Source organism: Nasonia vitripennis, chromosome 3 (genome assembly GCF_009193385.2).
Source record: "Nasonia vitripennis strain AsymCx chromosome 3, Nvit_psr_1.1, whole genome shotgun sequence".
Taxonomy (NCBI): Eukaryota; Metazoa; Arthropoda; class Insecta; order Hymenoptera; family Pteromalidae; genus Nasonia; species Nasonia vitripennis.
In genome coordinates this window covers 8956648-8973539 of record NC_045759.1, presented here as the reverse complement: position 1 = coordinate 8973539, position 16892 = coordinate 8956648, and the positions used below count along the sequence as shown (strand labels likewise).

Below are 16892 nucleotides of genomic sequence, written 5' to 3'. Positions count from 1 at the left end.
TAGGTAAATCTTCTTGTTATTTGTATGCATCAATAGCGTTAAAATCATTGATTCGTCAATTTTTTAATTCTTATAGCAAGTCATATTTTTCCGCGTTGTAATTTAAAGTAGATTCAAACTGCAGACTATATAACGCGTGTATTATTGCAAACGATTTACTATATAATTGTTAAGTTTCAATAGCATTCAAGTTTTTTTTATAGATGAAACAATATAAATAATCCTGTAGAATTTCTACGGGTTACGGTCTTAAATTTTCTTGTGACAATAACAAACGCAAAATCTTATGTGAAGCGCAAAACAAACACTTGAAATTTTTATTTGTACAAGACTAGATCACTTTTTTATTTCTATCGATACGCTCTATAATTGCTCTGCGTGGATAATTTAAGCCTTAAAGCTCGCGGTCAGCAACCTCGGTTCAGAGGTCATCTTTGAAATTCTATTTCGCTTAATTTACTCCTACCATATTGAGCGTTCAACCCTACCATTTCTCTGAGCTAATTACATCATCATCATTACGTCACTGGCATCATTGCACAACTTAATTGTTCAGGCTACGTGCGCTCAAGCTCATTCTCGCGCGAGAGATCCAACGGATAAGGTGGAGCTTGAAAAAGGGTGTTTGTGCTCAGAGATAATTTATCAATTTCTATTATATTTTTGAAAGCGCTCTCTTCGCAATCACATTATCAAAATGACTATCACACTGCCACCTCTTGAAAAGGATAACCGTAAGTCAACCTATACCCTGTCTTTAATTTTAACATATTTTTATGTATTTATGTTGTATTTTATGGTAGTAACAAATTTTATCTATGTTTTAAATATTATTATAACACAATTATATTTTAATGTTCTCATTACATTTTTTGTACACCATAAATTCACCTATTTGTTGATGATTGAGAATTATTTAATCGTGCTTTATTACAGCGATTTCTTTATTTAAACTAAATTTTTTAAGCATTGTTGGATATTTCATATTATTATGCCTATACTATACTGCCAATCAATTTTACACGTTATAGCGTATTTTTACCTTCCAAATAATTCTTGATGTTTGATTGATTGTCATCAAAGGTTTTCAATAATTTTTCGTACTGTTCATCACTTATCGTACAGCATAATTAAATTAATTTATATTTTTAGAACCACCACCACCAAATCCATTGAATGTACTCAACTTACTTCTCTCGAAACTTAAGGCGATGGAAACGACAGACGCTACAGGAGCAGGAGAAGTCACAGAAGTCGATGTAGAGCTCTGTAACAAGATTTACTTTATTTTAAATCCATGTAAGTAGATCGCAATTGTTCGTAGTTATTAGTTAAAATCATTCATCGTATAGATATTCAAAATAATATCACATCATTATACGAGATTTGCGCGAACAGTTTTTTCAACACTTCAAGCAGCGCCTTTGCGCGCTATTTTTATGTCGGGACACGAAGCTTCTTTTTGCCTTCCTACATTCCACGAGTGGCAATCATTCCATCACGCATTTCTCGCGTTTGCAAGTGCACTTTCAAAGATATATTTACACCGCGAGTAAATGTATATAGTTTTATGTCTGTCAATCTTCTAATTTGATTGCATCAGGAAATTGGCAGCAGTTAATTATCGCAAGTCCGCCAAGTCAACCATTACATGGTTAAATTTTTTCGTACAATCGGGTTCGCGATTCGAATTGCGTAAATATTTTAACCACATATACCAAGAAAAACGTGATTAAGCCGTGCCCACTTTATATAATTGGAAAAATAAAAAGATGCCTATACAGTTCGACGCGTAATCGACAGCCGTAAAAAGTCAACGGCTACAGAAAATCGATCGATACTTTCCACATTCCCAAACCACGCGCACGATCCTTATCTACACGAGTACAACCGTGAAATTGCAGCTGCAGCGCCACCCGCCGACGAGGCAGCAGCGGCACCACCGGCCGAAGGTGAAGCGCCAGCGGAAGGAGGCGAAGCCGCCGCACCAGCCGAGGGTGGCGAGGCAGCGCCGGCGGAAGGAGGCGAAGCCGCAGCACCGACCGAAGGTGGCGAGGCTGCTCCAGCGGAAGCTGCAGCCGCGCCAACGGAGGGCGAGCCGGCTGCCGCCGCCGATGCACCGGCGCCAGAGGCTGCGCCGGTCGTCGAAGGTGAGTTCGTTGGAACATAAAAAACACGTGGCTCTACGCTACATAGATAAGGACGTGATGTGTACTATCTCGAACGTTTGATATATCTATTTTTATACTCTGTCCGCAGCTGCTGCGTAATCCTCGTCCGATGACTCTCACTCTCGTATATTGTATACACACACGCACCGTTTATCATACTTGTCTCGGCTCGGCAATTGTCGACATTCATTCGAGCTGAGGAAACCATACAGGCACGCATCGATTTATTTATTACAATATACACATGGATGAAATTTAATCAACAAATTTATGGGGAGAATAAAAATTTGAAATTTTATATATTATTATAATACGTCTGCGTAATCTGGAGGATTTGTTTTCAAATTTTATGTGGCTGGATTCCTTTTTACTCTGTACGTTTATAATTTGCAACGCCAAATTATGTATACACTATTTATACGATTATTCCTTCTTATGTGAAAATTCTCGACTGTTTCGAAACATTCATCGATCTGTTCATTTATACATGCGCTCTCACATCAAAAGTTCACTGTAATTAATGTTTATTTATTAAAATGTTGAAAAATAAAAACAAACCGACTGAATCTCATTTCCCGCGAGTGATTTCGTTGTGTTATTTTATAGAGATAACCGCAATAACTTCAAAATTTGTCAAACTTTGACAATTTTAAACCTGGGTTCTTAAAAATGAGCAATAAATGTGTTAAACAAATACGAGGTTTAAGAGCTACAGTGCCGAGAGCAAGAGTCGTTTTATTGCATTCATAATAAAAGTATTTTCTGAGCAGAAGTAAATACCTACAGCGGGACGAGGGATTAAGTACCCATGCCTCCTATGGGAGATGGCTTTATTGGTTTCGTTGTGCTGCGATAATCCTGGGACTGTGGGTTTTCGACACGGTTACTTTTGCCACGAACGGTATTGTGCAGAAAATTAGGAAACGGCTATTAGAGACCGAATTGATCACAGAGAGATCGTCAGAAATTACAACGTTTAGTTTTGTCAAACTTTGACAATATTGCAGTATTCATCGATCTGGCATTACAACTTCTTCCGCATATAAAAAAAGGTTGAGATTCAACATTGTCAATCTTTGACAATATTAAACCACAGCAACGGAAAAGTTCGTCCATTAAAAATATGAGAAAGAGAAAGAAACCATCAATATACCTTATCTTCGTGGACTCTCGTTAAAGCCGACTAAAAGACCCATCTATACATAAGCGGGCATACATACTATACACCGGACGAAGACACTCTCCACAAGACGTGTTCGTCAGAGTCGGAAGGATCTGCAGCAGCAATCTGCATCGTGAGTATAATGTACACATCGTGCAGTACAGCGTCGAGCAGCAAAGCGGCGGCTGCGGCGGCTATGCAACGGAGTGGGAGAAGTTCCCAAGAGAGTAGCAGAGTAGAGGGGGGTCTAGTCTCTCTATCTCTCTCTTACTCTCCTCTGCGGCCGCTGCACTCCGGACCTCTCCCTCTTGCTCGACAGCTCTCTCGACCTTTGCGCGTTTTATTAGCTGGCGCACGCCTTCAGTTTCGTGCCGGCAATCGCGAAGGTCGCTTCGCGCCAGTCGCTTCTTCCTCCTCTCGGTTAAATCGCGCAAACAACACCGCCGACAACAACAATAACAGCGACCAGTGATTCGACGTGTATTCACGGTGTTCGATCTACCGTGCGATGACGGTGTCACGAGCAAGAGAATAAACCGTCTCGCTGCCAGTGCGAAAAATTAGGTTAAAGCGACGCATAATCTCTCTGCACATTTTCCGCGCGCAAATATACAGCGCGCGCGCACGACTACCTACACACATCAGCTTATATACATACGTACAGCAAGCGAGGAGAGAAGAAGAGGAATTATCTCGCGCGCGCGCGCGCGCGTACAGTGACTATCGTGTTATATTCAGCGGAGCGGGTGAGTGTTTCTTCCTCCTTGACAACGCGCGCAGCATCTCTTTCTCTCGGAGGTGTGCAGTGCGAAGGTATAGCTATAGCTACGGGCATTAGTTTTCTTAGCTCGACGCCCTCGCACGCCCGCGCGCTCGCTCTCTCGGTCATACCGGTTTTGACGTCCGGTATATAACGCTGCCGCCGCCGCCGCAGCAGCTCACGACTACGCCGCACACAATTCCTGCTATGGCGCTTTCTTATGTATATAGGTACCTGTACGCCTACCTATAGCGCTGCGCACGTAAACTTAGACTTTCGTGCAGTTTACAAAAATTTCTCACCTTCGAGAGAGCGTACCGAGGGCGTATACCTAGGCGTGGATCGACCGGTTATCGCTTAGCTCTCTGTGTGGAATCTTTCTTTTATTTTTATTTTCTTAAAGGGTCTTTCGTTATTTTAGAGAGAATAGTTGTATTTTTAATTTGTTTATTTAAAACTAATTTACTTGACTCTTTTTTTTTAACATGTTTCGTAGCTCTGTCTTTACTGACTGAGCAGAACTAGTCGCGCGTATTTACTTAGCAAATTTAAATAAAGTACCGTTTCTCACAGCGCACTGTAGGCGATAATTGGCGTTTATCAATAACTGCAGGATCACTTGATCTAGTGCGCGGTTAAGCCGGACTTAGAGAGCTCGAGTTCGCTCTGAGGATATACGCGAAAACTTTCTAATTGAACGCTTCGATTGGGAGTCAATCAGTGAGCGAAGAAAGACAAAAAAGTCAACAGAATAAGCTATCAAAATTAAGTACGCAATAACAACTCAATCAAGTATAGTCATGGAAAAGAATAAGCCAGACAAGGCACTGAAATACAATATTAAAATTATCGATCGATGATCGAGCACTTTCATCTTCAGAAACATGCCCATTTTAGGCAAGGCTCTCCTTCTCGTATCTATAAGCATATACTTAAGAAACAAAGGCATATTCAGGAATATATTAGTAAAATTTTTACGCATTTCGAAATATTGTTCAAACTTAACTAATTCGAAAAGTTGTCAGTATACGCAGTAAAACTTTCCACAGCGCACTTTTTCTAGAAACCGCAGCAAAAAACCGCTGGTAAATGTACGTATAATCTTCAAGCATATACACGGCACAAACGGTACCGCTTATCAAGCACACTCTTTTGGCTTGTGCGCGACATGTTTACGGATACTCTCGAGCCAATTTCTCTCTCGTACTTTCATACGTTTAATTCCGCGCATAACTGCAGCGAGCGCGGAAAAAAATAAGCGTAAATCAGCATTATGCCTCCTTAAAAATCGGACGCGCGCATAAGCGGCGGAAGAAAGAAAGAGAGTATTCCAGCTCTCGAGATTTATATTTACCAAAAATAAAATACGTCTTTTCGACAGGCTCCTAAGCTTTTATTTGCAGGAGAGAGAGGCTGAGGGGGAGGGACAGGATGCTTGCCAAATAAGGACTTTTGTGTCTTGCATCCTGCCCCGTGAAATCCTGTGTACACACACGCGAGAGCGTGAATCCGCCTCTCTCGCGCTTTGCGAGCCCTCAACTGCGGAATATATAAAGCGGCTTTTGCTTCGATTATAGCGGGGCATTTGTTGTATGCCGCCGCCGACGACGACCACCAATTAAAACACTCCTTATTCAGAAGCCCTTAACGAGCCCCTGCGCGATTACCACTGCGCGCTCGACTCTTTCGCTAACTTTCACTTTAAAAGTCCCGCGCGCGCTCGGGCAAGTGCAGAAATCTGCGCGCCTTCACTTTGGATCTTTGCGTTCAAATCTTATTTGGACGAGGATTTTTTGTTTGCGAGTGAGTAATAATTTTCTTCAAGATGGACTGCCTTAAGTGTGTCGGGGATAACAGGACTCGTGTAGAGGATGGCTGTTAAGATGATTCTACGCTTCGTTGTTGTCTCCCTTTTTTTACTCATTGTTGTTGCGAGTACGTTCGTTGCTTGTTCGTTTAATAATAATGCGACGCAACAAGTTGCTTCTTCGTGTCAAAAATTTGCTATACGATATCGCAAGCGTTCATCGTCTCATTAGCGGCCATAAATATTTATGAAAGTAGCATTCGTCGGTGGTCATATACAATTATGTTCGGGTGTATCCTACGATCATTAATATTTATAGCGAATATGATTCGAAAATAAATTGCGCCGTGAGAGATAAGAAAAGTTATTCGTTATTTATAAATATATGAGCGAGAGAGAAGCCTTTATGACAGCGCGCGCGATTAGTTAAACGGTTGATTATTGATTCATCAATGCGGCGCATTAAAGAAGGAGAAAGAGCAGACGAGGAAAGAAAGAGAGAGAAATGGGACGTGGAGAGAGAAAACAGTTTAGTAAGAGAGTATTATTGTCAGCAGCGCCGGTATAACTTGATCAGATTCGTTTATCTCTATGATGACTCTAGCGCGGGATAATAGGTTTTTTTAGGTTAATAAGAAAATTGCTCAGCGTGTCAATTTAACGTACTTTATCTTTGCTTTTTATTCCCGCGCTTCGGTATTTTTCTTTCTTCTCTTGTCACCTTTGAGTAGCCAGGGGCGCTTTTCCTATGGTTAAGAAGAGGATGTAATCGGACACCAATTATGTTTTGTAAGGAAAACTATGCTTCGACCTAAAATAAACAATCTTGTACGAATCGAGAGTTACTTCCACCTTTCCATGGCCTCAAATAACTCTCATATAGCTAAAGCCTCTATAAAGTAAAGTGACGCGTAGGTACCTTGTACATAGGTATACTTATACGGGTTAGATGTACGAGGTGCATGAAAAAGGTAATCTTCATTGGGTAAATTTACACAAGACCCTGCAAACGACGCGGTAGTCTTCGAGAGTGTAGCTTTGATCTCCTTTCGTCGTCTTACGGCGCAAAGCCCTCTCGCCGCTTGCGCGTCAGACCATCAGAGCAGCTGTAGAGAGACAAAGAGAAGGTAAAAAGGGCGGGAACGTCAACTTTCAAATTTTACACGCGACGATTGGTTATTCCTTTTTGCCTTGCGACGACTCATATACTTAGGTTTTTTTAAATTGTCGAGATTAAATAAATCATGCTTCAGGAATTTTGCCAAACACTCAGCAGCAGCAGCTCCCACCTATAACACGTCTTTAACATATTTAGGTACTAGAATTTGGGTCAATAGCTTCTCTGAAAATTGCTCTGAAAATATACCTTTCTCACGATCGAGCTGTGCGGCTATTTTTATTTGCGCGTTATGTTCATTGAAAGCCGAAAAGCCAAACAACTCACTAGCTATATACACACTCATTATAAAACACTTTATATTATACCGTAGTTCGGTCCAGCATAGAGCTCGAGACGTTTTTGCATACAGCTCTCGCGGCTGTAGAGAGCATCGCGTCCAATTTTACCAGCATGACGCTGGTGACGTACAAAATGCTGCCGCTGCAATTGCGCCGATCGCCGAAGCGGATGGCGTGGGGCGAGCCGCTTGCTATAAGCTAGACGACTCTCTCGTTTATTCAGCTTTGAGAAGCTAAAGTGTTCGTTCATTCTCCTCCGCTGCTGGAGGCGTTTTTTAAGGTGCGTTCACAATCGTTCTCTCTCTCTCTCTCTCTCTCTCTCTCTCTCTCGTGTACGAATTAATCCAATTGTGCTCTGCGCGTTTTTATTGAAGTGGCTTTAAATCGTCTTTTTCTCTTTTTGATTCTCTCGACAGTAGCTGTTCTCGAGACTGATTGTCGGGGCCGTGATTCGGGGTGAGTTAAAAAACTGTTGCTTCATTGTACTAATGGATACAGGAGAGTTACGTACACGATTACTTAATTTTAGTCTGTGCGGGTACGCCTTGAATTTTGATACATTCCGCTGAAAGCGTTATTTTCAAAACGATGATTCAAACTATTGCCTGTTTCCACTGGGATTCTAAAAATACGCTTGTTTGGGAATGTCATCCGAACAATGGTGAGACTAGAAATAGCAAACAGTCATGAGTTTACTTGATGTTTACCGATTTCGTTCGAATCATAAAATTCTCGCGAGATATTCGTTGGAATAAAATTTTAGAAAGTTTTCTCTCTGCTGACAATTTGACTTATTTTGGGAGAGCTATTTTTAAAAATTGATTGACCAAACATGAGAAAAGGCAAATTAAAAATCGACCGTTCAGTGCGTGTGTATCCCAGAATACATTCTCAATGCATAATAAAGATTTATTAGACTGGGGAACCCAAGGCATGACGACGGGGTGCCGTTCTATTTTGTACGATGTTGCGTGTTGTTTTGAATGCACGGGTGGTCAGGATAGGAGTGACGTAATGAAAAGGAGCATTATTGGAATTTATCGACACACGCGCGCATTATCATAATTGAATTAAAAACGTATAAATACAATTTTAATACATCGCGTGGAGATATTTTAAATCGATTTGTTGCCGCGTACCAATCTGTTCCTATAATTATACTGGGTATATAACTATCGATGATAAAAATTACCTTCGGTGTATATAGTTGTAAAAACAATAGGAAGGTTAATATGAACCAAGGTTTACACAATCTAGCCATCAAGAGCATTTAAACGCGAAAAATTCAATTGCGCTGCATGTGCAACAATAACAGGACAGAACTCAAAACTATAGGTATCGTTTACACAACTGCACATATGGATAAACTCCATCAGCTCGCGTTCATACGCGCAGCAAAGACGTATGGCTATGCGCGTGTGTGGGTGTATGCACACACGAAAGCATCTGCTCGCAACTATGCTCGTGTACGCATGCACTCGTTTTATCGTTGAAATATTTATCCCCGCAGACAAAATTAAAATTCCCACCAAAGCGCGTGCGCGACGGAATGCAATTATTTTTACATCACACCGTGGGACACTTATGTAAAGTGATTCGAAATTACACTTAATACCTTAATTGATAAACGTTGTAAGCTGTAAAGCGGTATAATATTGTTCCGTAACGAAAAAAATAACAAATTTGCACGCGGAATCGTACTCTGTTTTATACTGTCACTGGATCTACCTGTCTACCGGCATGGTTACCTATATACACCCTTTCTCGCTAACACATCGTGCACTCTTATGATGTTATATGGATGCGGAAACCCGCGTACGTACACTGCGACGTGTGCTGCATTACAAGTGTACCAGTATAATGAAGCTTCTTAAATTCGCAAAACAAAACGTCGTGTCGTAATCATTGTTCGGAGCTGCAAGCATACGTCTGAAAAACGCGGTAAACAGTAAATTATAACTATTAGTATGCAGAAAAATTGTTCAATTTTGTTTCCTAAAAAGATCGATAATTTTTTATCATAACACAATAATACAATTAAACAGGTCGTGCGAGGTATCTTTTAAACCATGTCTCACGCTCTTATAACGTCCTCATTACCGTTGACACTATTAGTGCATAAATTAATGCTCTCGGCTAGTTTCGTTTTACTACTGTGTACCGCAGGGCAGTGCAGGGAGTGCCTAAATTGCAGTTGCGGAGAGTGAGCGAACTATTGCGCTGTAATTTGCACGCTGTGCTGTTGCTAATGGTCATTTCGCAGCATAATTTCTCCATTATAATAATCACGCCATACATCAAGGGTCGCGAGTATTTTGTGTTTGAGCAAAGATGGTTCGCAAAAATGCTGTTTAAAAAAAAGAAACGTTATATCGTATACGCTCAGGTGATCTCGACTAATTTGATTGTCACCCTAGCTTCGCTCAGACATCCCACTCATTGGGATAATATCCTTTCCGCGCGCGCCGCTTGCGTAACAATTTATATAGCACTTTCGGAAAAATTCTCGTCAGTACATCTAAATTAAAGCGTTTGATACGCAGCGTAATTAACGCACTTTATCAAGGAGGACACCGATTAGTATAGAGGAAGCTTCTCAAGATACGAAAAAACGAGGAGAATAATAATAAGCTAGTTGAAAGGAACAGGCATGTTACACGAGGGGCAATCAAATAAATAGTTTCGCATTTTTTTCACAAGCGGCACAACTGCGTGCGCATAAGCTCGTTGTAGAGCATCAGCGCAGGAACCGTCCAATGAGAGTAGTACCGGCAGTGGAGAATTTGTGCTGTTGAATAGACCAGCAAGGTTAATGAGATCGGATGATTGGCTCGATTGGCAAATTGGTCGTTGGGAATAGAGCATTGAATAAATGAGGATATGCCCCTTCTCCGGCTATGTGTGTATACTCGCATGTATACTCGCTGTTGGGCTCTAGAACGTGACGCTGCAAATTGTTACACTGCACTGCGTCAATGATGCGCGAGATTGAGGGGGTGAGACCGCCGTTAAAATTGGTAATTAAAAGTGGCCAATACCCGACGTTCCATATAAAGTTAACATTTTTAAGTTCCAAGTTCTAAGTTAATGTCTAAGTTCCCTGGAACTGTTTTATCGACCCGATATATAATTTAAATAAAATACGAGGATATTATAACAACTTTTATTCGTCTTGCCTTCAGAGTTATGGTAAGGTGACAACGTGGTACGGCAGCAAGAGGAAGTCCCTGCACGGTTAGCAGTTGTCACCTCAGCAGCCGGAGCCACATCAGACAGACACCGGGAAGATGGCCAAAGGCACAGAGAGACTGCCCGGTACCAATACCAGAATACGAACTCGAGATGACGGCTGTTGCTCTGTCAATTTTCTCAAATATGTCCTTCACATTTACAACGTGGTGTTGTTCGTAAGTTCCGTAAACATCAATGACGAGATAATTGTCATTATGCAAGAGAATCGCATCGACGAAAGCTCACGATTGATATGTTTCAGCTTTCCGGTCTGGTGGTAGGCGGAATCGGTATCTGGACAGTGGTGGCGAAGCACAGCTACATATCGCTAATGGCAACCTCGATTTACCCGATATTGGCCTACGCTCTTATCGTCGCCGGCGCTCTAGCAATTATTGGAAGTTGGCTTGGCTGTGGAGGCGTTACGTCTGAAAACAGATGCGTCATACTCGTCGTAAGTATCTCGCTCACATTGCATTTAACGCAGTGCGTTTATATACAGTAGCGATATTCTATTACTCGCGTTATGCGAGCACCGTAATAAGCCTTTATGCATGTGGGATGAATAAAATGCCGCGTTTGTTGCAGTACATTTTCGTCGTGATGGGAGTACTCGTACTGGAAGCCGGAGTCGGAGTTCTGGCTCGTCTGTACGAAGAGCAAGTCGGACCAGAACTTCGAATAAACCTGAATCGCACTTTCCTAGAGACGTATTCTTTGAAGTCCAGAGAAACGGCCGCTATCGACCAAATGCAGAAAGAAGTAAGCTTTTTTGCATGTACCTCTGTTACGTGCCCGAACACAGGAAGAAAAACCGAGATAAAAATATTTTCGAAATGAATGTTTATCGTTACGCAGGAAATTCATGCATTTTTTTCTTCTATCGTAGTTCAAATGCTGTGGTGCTATTAGATTCGAGGACTGGCTGCAGAGCGAGTGGTTCAAAGACGAGGAAGTGCAGAAGAATGGAAATCTAGTACCTGATAGTTGCTGTAAGACACCGAGTTTCCTTTGTGGCAAACGTGATCATCCTTCGAATATCCAGTACACGGTACGTAGTCATTGTTCGAATTATTCTATACAATAAACCACGTCCATGTGAGTCACGAGTAACTTTTATGCACAGGGCTGCATCTACAAGTTCCTGGAGACGACAAAGGACCATTTGATAATTTTGGGAGCGGTGGGTCTTGGACTTTCGGTACTCGAGGTCTTTGGTATCATTCTTGGCTCCTGTCTCTACATCAAACTCAGGCACGACTTCGACGACTGAGGTTTGCTTTACGTAGAGGCGAACAACAACTACGAATATTCCTAGTGTCATTACTATCAACATTCTGTTTGATAGAATGTCCGAAAAGAGTACGCGTCGTCGTGCTTCTCGAATGAGCATAGTGCGACGATTGATCGATTGATATATTCATGACATCGATCGAGCAAGCGCAATGCAACAACATCGAATGTAACAGTGTTGGCAAGTTAGCGCCGAACGATACTGATTTTGCGATATTGCGATGTTCTTACCGTTTAAGCAATATTATACTTTTTATTATTGCGGGTATAAAAAGTAGAGAGAAAAGTAGCTACGTTACCGATTATTTAAGAAAAAATTTAAAGAATTTTATTTATGTATTTATTCAGTCAAATTTATTTTTAAGGTTTAGCAAAATCTATCTCGAAGTAGAATATAAGAAGAACGAACATTAATTATTCACGGATCATGTTATAAAAAAAGAATCTTGTAAAACTTCGAAAATCGCTTATATATACTATATAGTAGTTTTTCCATTAAAATGCAAATTTCCAGCATAATGATAATATCTTATCAAAATTTATCATAATCACAACTGGTACAAACTGTATTCAAAGGTATACTTAAAAAGCATAATTGCATTTTATAGCAGGATGAAAAGACGTCTGTCAAATATTTTCTAAAGAATACATAAAACACAATGTATATACAGATAAACTGCATAAATGGCTTTCTATCTTGCATTTTGTAAATTGTCTCTTGTATCAAAGCCCGTGCGGGAATCTTTGTTTTGCAAAATATACTAATACTGCCAAGTTTATGCTTCTCTACTAGTGCTATAGCTAATTTTTCAATCTCGCTACAACACGAAGTGCGAACGTATAACGATAGCACAATAAAATACTTTGAAGAAATAGTCTGACTTTACAAAGTGAACGTGTCAAAAAATAAATTTCTCAAAGTAGCTGTGTGTACGGCATTTTCAATGCACAAAGACATTCACAGTACATTTATACTTTTGTATAGAGATAACATCACGGTTGCATATAATCATAAGGAATTAGAAATTTCATAAATTTGATATTTCATAAATATGAAGTTTTTGAGAGAAGGATAACGACGAAAAAGTTATTAATGCTGAATGTACAATATTTGTGGAGACTTTTTGTTACCCAAAAAAATAGGAAGTATATGAAACTAGATGTAAACTCTGTATACATTACAGTTGTTCTAGCAGTACATGCATTCAATGAAAAGTTCAAAGTTATTACGAGAAACGCACACTAGTCAATGTAAGGGTAAATTTACAAAAATAAAGAATATCTATCGATTTTGTGTACCTGGAGTATATTTAAAAACGAATTAAGAAAACTTGAGTGTTCTACGAGAGTGATACATTGTTTACTTATTAAATTTTTTTTACCAATTTATGACTATGAATTTTTTTAATTCCAAATCATCTATTAATACGAATCTTTGTTCAAATGTCGATAATTATGCCAACAAATTTTCTTATACTTTTACCTGACTAATTTTTAATACCAAATGAGCAAGCGAAAAAGTATCTCTTTACAAAATAAAACAATTATAAATGTAGAGTAACAAAGTTAAAAGCTTTGGTGAACTGTATACTGTGCCTTCATAATTATTAAAAATCTACTAACTTTAGTAAAAACGTATATATATATATATAATGAATAATTCGACGTAAAAAAGTATTAGAATTAAAATTCTTATTGTCAGTATTGAAATAATAGTAAACAAATATATTGAAATATATTAATGGTATGATCATCAAGACTATGCATGTCTTATTCTGTAATTAGACAATAGTTTTGGTATATTAAAAATATAAACGTGTAAATTAGCGAAATTATTATGCAAAAAGAGAATCAAATTATTTGATTGTAAGAAATAAAGATACATTTTTATTATATATTCTTACTTTTTCAATTAACAAGTACATTTCATGTACGATTTCATCATTTAAAGAATCCAGTACACGTTCAACATAAATGTTGATTTGTGTGATAAATCGATCAAGTTTTATTGTACATAAAATATTTACAGACACATATGTACATTTTCGAACAACATTATCACCTGTTGTTCATTATATAATTAACGGACATTAGTATCAACTAATAAATTGAAAAATTGATTTGTTACGTTGGCATATTCACGTTTTCTGCATAACTATTCATTTCTTCAAGATGTCTTAAAAACATATCCTTCTGATTGTCGACTGAGGTGAAGACCCAACCCAGTACGGCTATAATATCCTTCGACAACGTCAATTTATTCCACATTTTTATCTCCTCAGGCATAAAGTCAACGGTCTCCTATATTAAGATAAGTAAAAGCAACGTATAATTTTGTGTCTTTAGTCATAGATTTTTCATCTTTTGCTATATATTATGCAAAATATTTAAATACTAACGTTGAAAATATCTACTGGATGATGATAAGTGATGTTGCTAGAGTTATAGTGAACTAGCATCAGTTTATCATCGACTTTTGCAGTCATCTGGTGAAGGACAAATGCAGTTATGTATAACGGTATCGCAAGAATTGATTTAAAGCGTTTCTTGAAAATTGCCAACCAATGATTCTTACTGACATGACCCAAATCAAATCTGAAAAGTTTCTACCATTTAATAACGTCTCGTAATATTCTACATTTATTTATGTTACTAAATGTTTACTTGTCAAAAGTTCCAATTATAGCTACAGCCATCAGAAATGAAAATATGCTCGTGTGTATCTGCGAAAATGTCGAGTAATTATTTATAAACTCTTCGGTGTTGTTGAAGTAAGTTTTTATCTGCAAAGTGGTAATGGCAATTATTAAATATTGCTTATTTTCGGCGACATAAACCTTTAGTACGATTCCAAGAATGATCTTACAAGAATCAAATGTAACAAAGCGATTCCTCCAAGTAAACCCTGGCAAATAGAGCCAATTGCGCGCCAAATCTGTTGAAAAATTACTGCGATTCTGATTGGCCTAGATCGTGATGAAGGATGTGGCATGTTCGAACTTTGTCGGTTGTTCTTGCTATTACTAATAATTTTTACGGGATTGAAACCGTTTCTTCCCTGCACGTAAATGGTATCCGTTGTGAGTTTTGGCAGAGGCACAGGATCCTCGTATTTCGTGCGTTGTTGTTCTTGAGCTTTTTTCAGAATTTCAGCGATCGGCAATTCGTCTGATTTTTCTGTGATGTGAAAGAAAATGTTTTAAATCGAAATTTTTTGTGTTGTATTATAATATTTAACTTGCCTTGCTTAGAGCGTCTCTTACTTTTCTGGGCCTTTTTATTTATCGATGCACTACTGTTGTCAATACTACCGTTAGAGGAATTATTTACTCTCTCGGGTTTACGATGTTTCTTATTGTGCTTACGCACTGAAATATCCTCTTCTTCATAATCGTAACTTTCGTATGACGATTCTCCGTCTTTTTTTCTTCGTATTTCTTTCTTCTGCCGCTCATAGGAATAATAATTTTCGTTATCGTCATTTTTTCGCCGCTTCTTTTTAGATGAAGCTGAGATAACTCGTTCTACCTATAAAATTTGTTGAAGATGCTTATTATATTAAAATAATAAGTATCATGATATACAATAAGTAAGAGAATTAAACTTACTCTAGAAGATTCACGAGAGCGACCTTCATTATCACCGGTCGAGCTTTGACTTGAAACTTCATCACCATCGTTGGTCTCGCTTTCTACATGTCGAGATCTTCGTATTGCACTTTGGTTTTTTGATCCCCTTTTAGATGGCATTTTATGCTGTAGTGTCCAAAAAATTAGTTTTTAATGCAATTTCTAAAAACGCGTAATAAACAAGTAGGTTAAGTCATAGGTACACAAGTGACCGACATTCAAATGGAAGACAAAACCTGTTACCTATAGAATTTGTCAATGTATGACTTAACTAAAATAAAAATAAAGTGCAAATAAAATAACTAATTATGGCTACTGTAATGTTTTAGTACAAGCTCCAACTGTATACACTGACTCACTGTATGGTATCGATAGCAACGAATGCGTCCTTAGCAACGCTTGAGTTTCATTGTGACAACATACGACTAAACCTCATTTCCATTGAGCTAAATGATCGAACAGGTGGCTAAGATGAGGGTCGGATATAGTTGTTAAGATAAAAGTGTAATATTCATCTCAGCGTACCCTAATGGCTAAAATAAGAGTATATCTGTCATCTCAGCAGCCGATAGTGCCTCAGATGAGGGTATCACTGTCATTTCAGCATCCAAAGCTAAGATGAGAATGTAACTGTCATCTTAGCAGCTGATAGTAGCTAAGATGATAGTGTAACTGCCACCTCAGCAGCCTACGGGCTAAAATAAGAGTGGCTAAGATACCAGAGTAACTGACATCTTTGCAGTCTACTGTCTAAAACGAGAATGTAATTGCCATCTCAGCCGTCGAGTGGCTAAGATGAAAATGGATCAGCCATCTCAGCAGCCTAGTGGCTAAGAGCCTAGTGAGAATGTAACTGCCATCTTACCAGCCTTCTGGCTAATATGAGAGTGTAACTGTCATCTCAGCAGCTGATAGTAGCTACGATAAGAGTATAACTGGCATCTTAGCAGTCTGCTATCTTAGCAGACTACTGGCTGAAATGAGAATGTAATTGCCATCTTAGCAGTCTAGTACCTAAGATGAGAATGTAACTGCCATCTTATTAGCCTACTGGCTAATATGAGAGTGTAACTGTCCTCTCAGCAGCTGATAGGAGCTGAGATGAACTATCTCAGCAGTCTAGTGGCTAAGATGAGAATTGATCAGCCATCTCAGCAGCCGATAGTAGCTGAGATGAACTATCTCAGCAGTCTAGTGGCTAAGATGAGAATATAACTAATATGAGAGTGTTACTGCCATCTTATCAGCCTACTGGCTAAGATAAGAGTGTGACTGTTATCTCAGGAGCCGATAGTAAATAAGATAAGAGTATAACTGGCATCTTAGCAGTCTGCTATCTCAGCAGTCTATTGGCTAAGATAAGAGTATAACTGACATCTTA

General features: G+C 39.1%; 3 protein-coding genes and 1 long non-coding RNA gene across 9 annotated transcripts; 2 read left to right on the top strand and 2 right to left on the bottom strand.

Annotated features, from left to right (window-relative positions):
• Window positions 1-284: 284 nt before the first annotated feature.
• LOC116416824 lies at window positions 285-3570 on the bottom strand. Its single transcript, XR_004227161.2, has 2 exons — window positions 3325-3570; window positions 285-1267 (listed from the first exon to the last, which is right to left on the bottom strand). It is a non-coding gene; the product is annotated as an uncharacterized LOC116416824 (long non-coding RNA).
• On the top strand, window positions 570-2742 carry LOC103317436 (skin secretory protein xP2). The gene is made up of 4 exons (XM_016984361.3): window positions 570-734; window positions 1153-1299; window positions 1905-2150; window positions 2260-2742. The coding sequence occupies exons 1-4, from the start codon at window positions 698-700 to the stop codon at window positions 2268-2270; spliced, it is 441 nt and encodes a 146-aa protein (XP_016839850.1). The 5' UTR covers window positions 570-697; the 3' UTR covers window positions 2271-2742.
• Window positions 3571-3679: 109 nt separating the features above from the next.
• Window positions 3680-13777, top strand: LOC100120793 (CD151 antigen). 5 transcript variants are annotated; one of them, XM_008215189.4, is made up of 7 exons: window positions 7554-7638; window positions 7775-7814; window positions 10541-10765; window positions 10852-11043; window positions 11178-11351; window positions 11479-11640; window positions 11716-13777. In XM_008215189.4, the coding sequence occupies exons 3-7, from the start codon at window positions 10646-10648 to the stop codon at window positions 11860-11862; spliced, it is 795 nt and encodes a 264-aa protein (XP_008213411.1). In that variant the 5' UTR covers window positions 7554-7638; window positions 7775-7814; window positions 10541-10645; the 3' UTR covers window positions 11863-13777. The 5 variants fall into 5 exon arrangements, with proteins under 5 accessions (XP_001604395.1, XP_008213412.1, XP_008213411.1 ...); XM_016984357.3 differs by having other exon boundaries at window positions 7560-7638; window positions 7778-7814; XM_001604345.6 differs by lacking the exons at window positions 7554-7638; window positions 7775-7814 and adding an exon at window positions 3680-4079.
• Window positions 13019-15979, bottom strand: LOC103317404. Of its 2 annotated transcripts, none has more exons than XM_008215192.4 (7): window positions 15755-15979; window positions 15491-15673; window positions 15125-15410; window positions 14749-15059; window positions 14547-14665; window positions 14282-14477; window positions 13019-14183 (listed from the first exon to the last, which is right to left on the bottom strand). In XM_008215192.4, the coding sequence occupies exons 2-7, from the start codon at window positions 15629-15631 to the stop codon at window positions 14007-14009; spliced, it is 1230 nt and encodes a 409-aa protein (XP_008213414.1). In that variant the 5' UTR covers window positions 15632-15673; window positions 15755-15979; the 3' UTR covers window positions 13019-14006. The 2 variants fall into 2 exon arrangements, with proteins under 2 accessions (XP_008213414.1, XP_008213415.1); XM_008215193.4 differs by having other exon boundaries at window positions 15146-15410.
• Between the last annotated feature and the right edge of the window lie 913 nt (window positions 15980-16892).

Coding starts and splice junctions, on each gene's coding strand:
- LOC103317436 (XM_016984361.3), top strand. CDS start 698: ATGACTATCACACTGCCACCTCTTGAAAAGGATAACC. Junction 735..1,152: donor ACCTCTTGAAAAGGATAACC/GTAAGTCAACCT, acceptor TTATATTTTTAG/AACCACCACCACCAAATCCA. Junction 1,300..1,904: donor TTACTTTATTTTAAATCCAT/GTAAGTAGATCG, acceptor GTGAAATTGCAG/CTGCAGCGCCACCCGCCGAC.
- LOC100120793 (XM_001604345.6), top strand. CDS start 10,646: ATGGCCAAAGGCACAGAGAGACTGCCCGGTACCAATACCAGAATACGA. Junction 11,044..11,177: donor ACAGATGCGTCATACTCGTC/GTAAGTATCTCG, acceptor CGTTTGTTGCAG/TACATTTTCGTCGTGATGGG. Junction 11,352..11,478: donor TCGACCAAATGCAGAAAGAA/GTAAGCTTTTTT, acceptor CTTCTATCGTAG/TTCAAATGCTGTGGTGCTAT.
- LOC103317404 (XM_008215192.4), bottom strand. CDS start 15,631: ATGCCATCTAAAAGGGGATCAAAAAACCAAAGTGCAATACGAAGATCT. Junction 15,060..15,124: donor TAAGAGACGCTCTAAGCAAG/GCAAGTTAAATA, acceptor TTCACATCACAG/AAAAATCAGACGAATTGCCG. Junction 14,666..14,748: donor CTTTGTTACATTTGATTCTT/GTAAGATCATTC, acceptor ACCACTTTGCAG/ATAAAAACTTACTTCAACAA.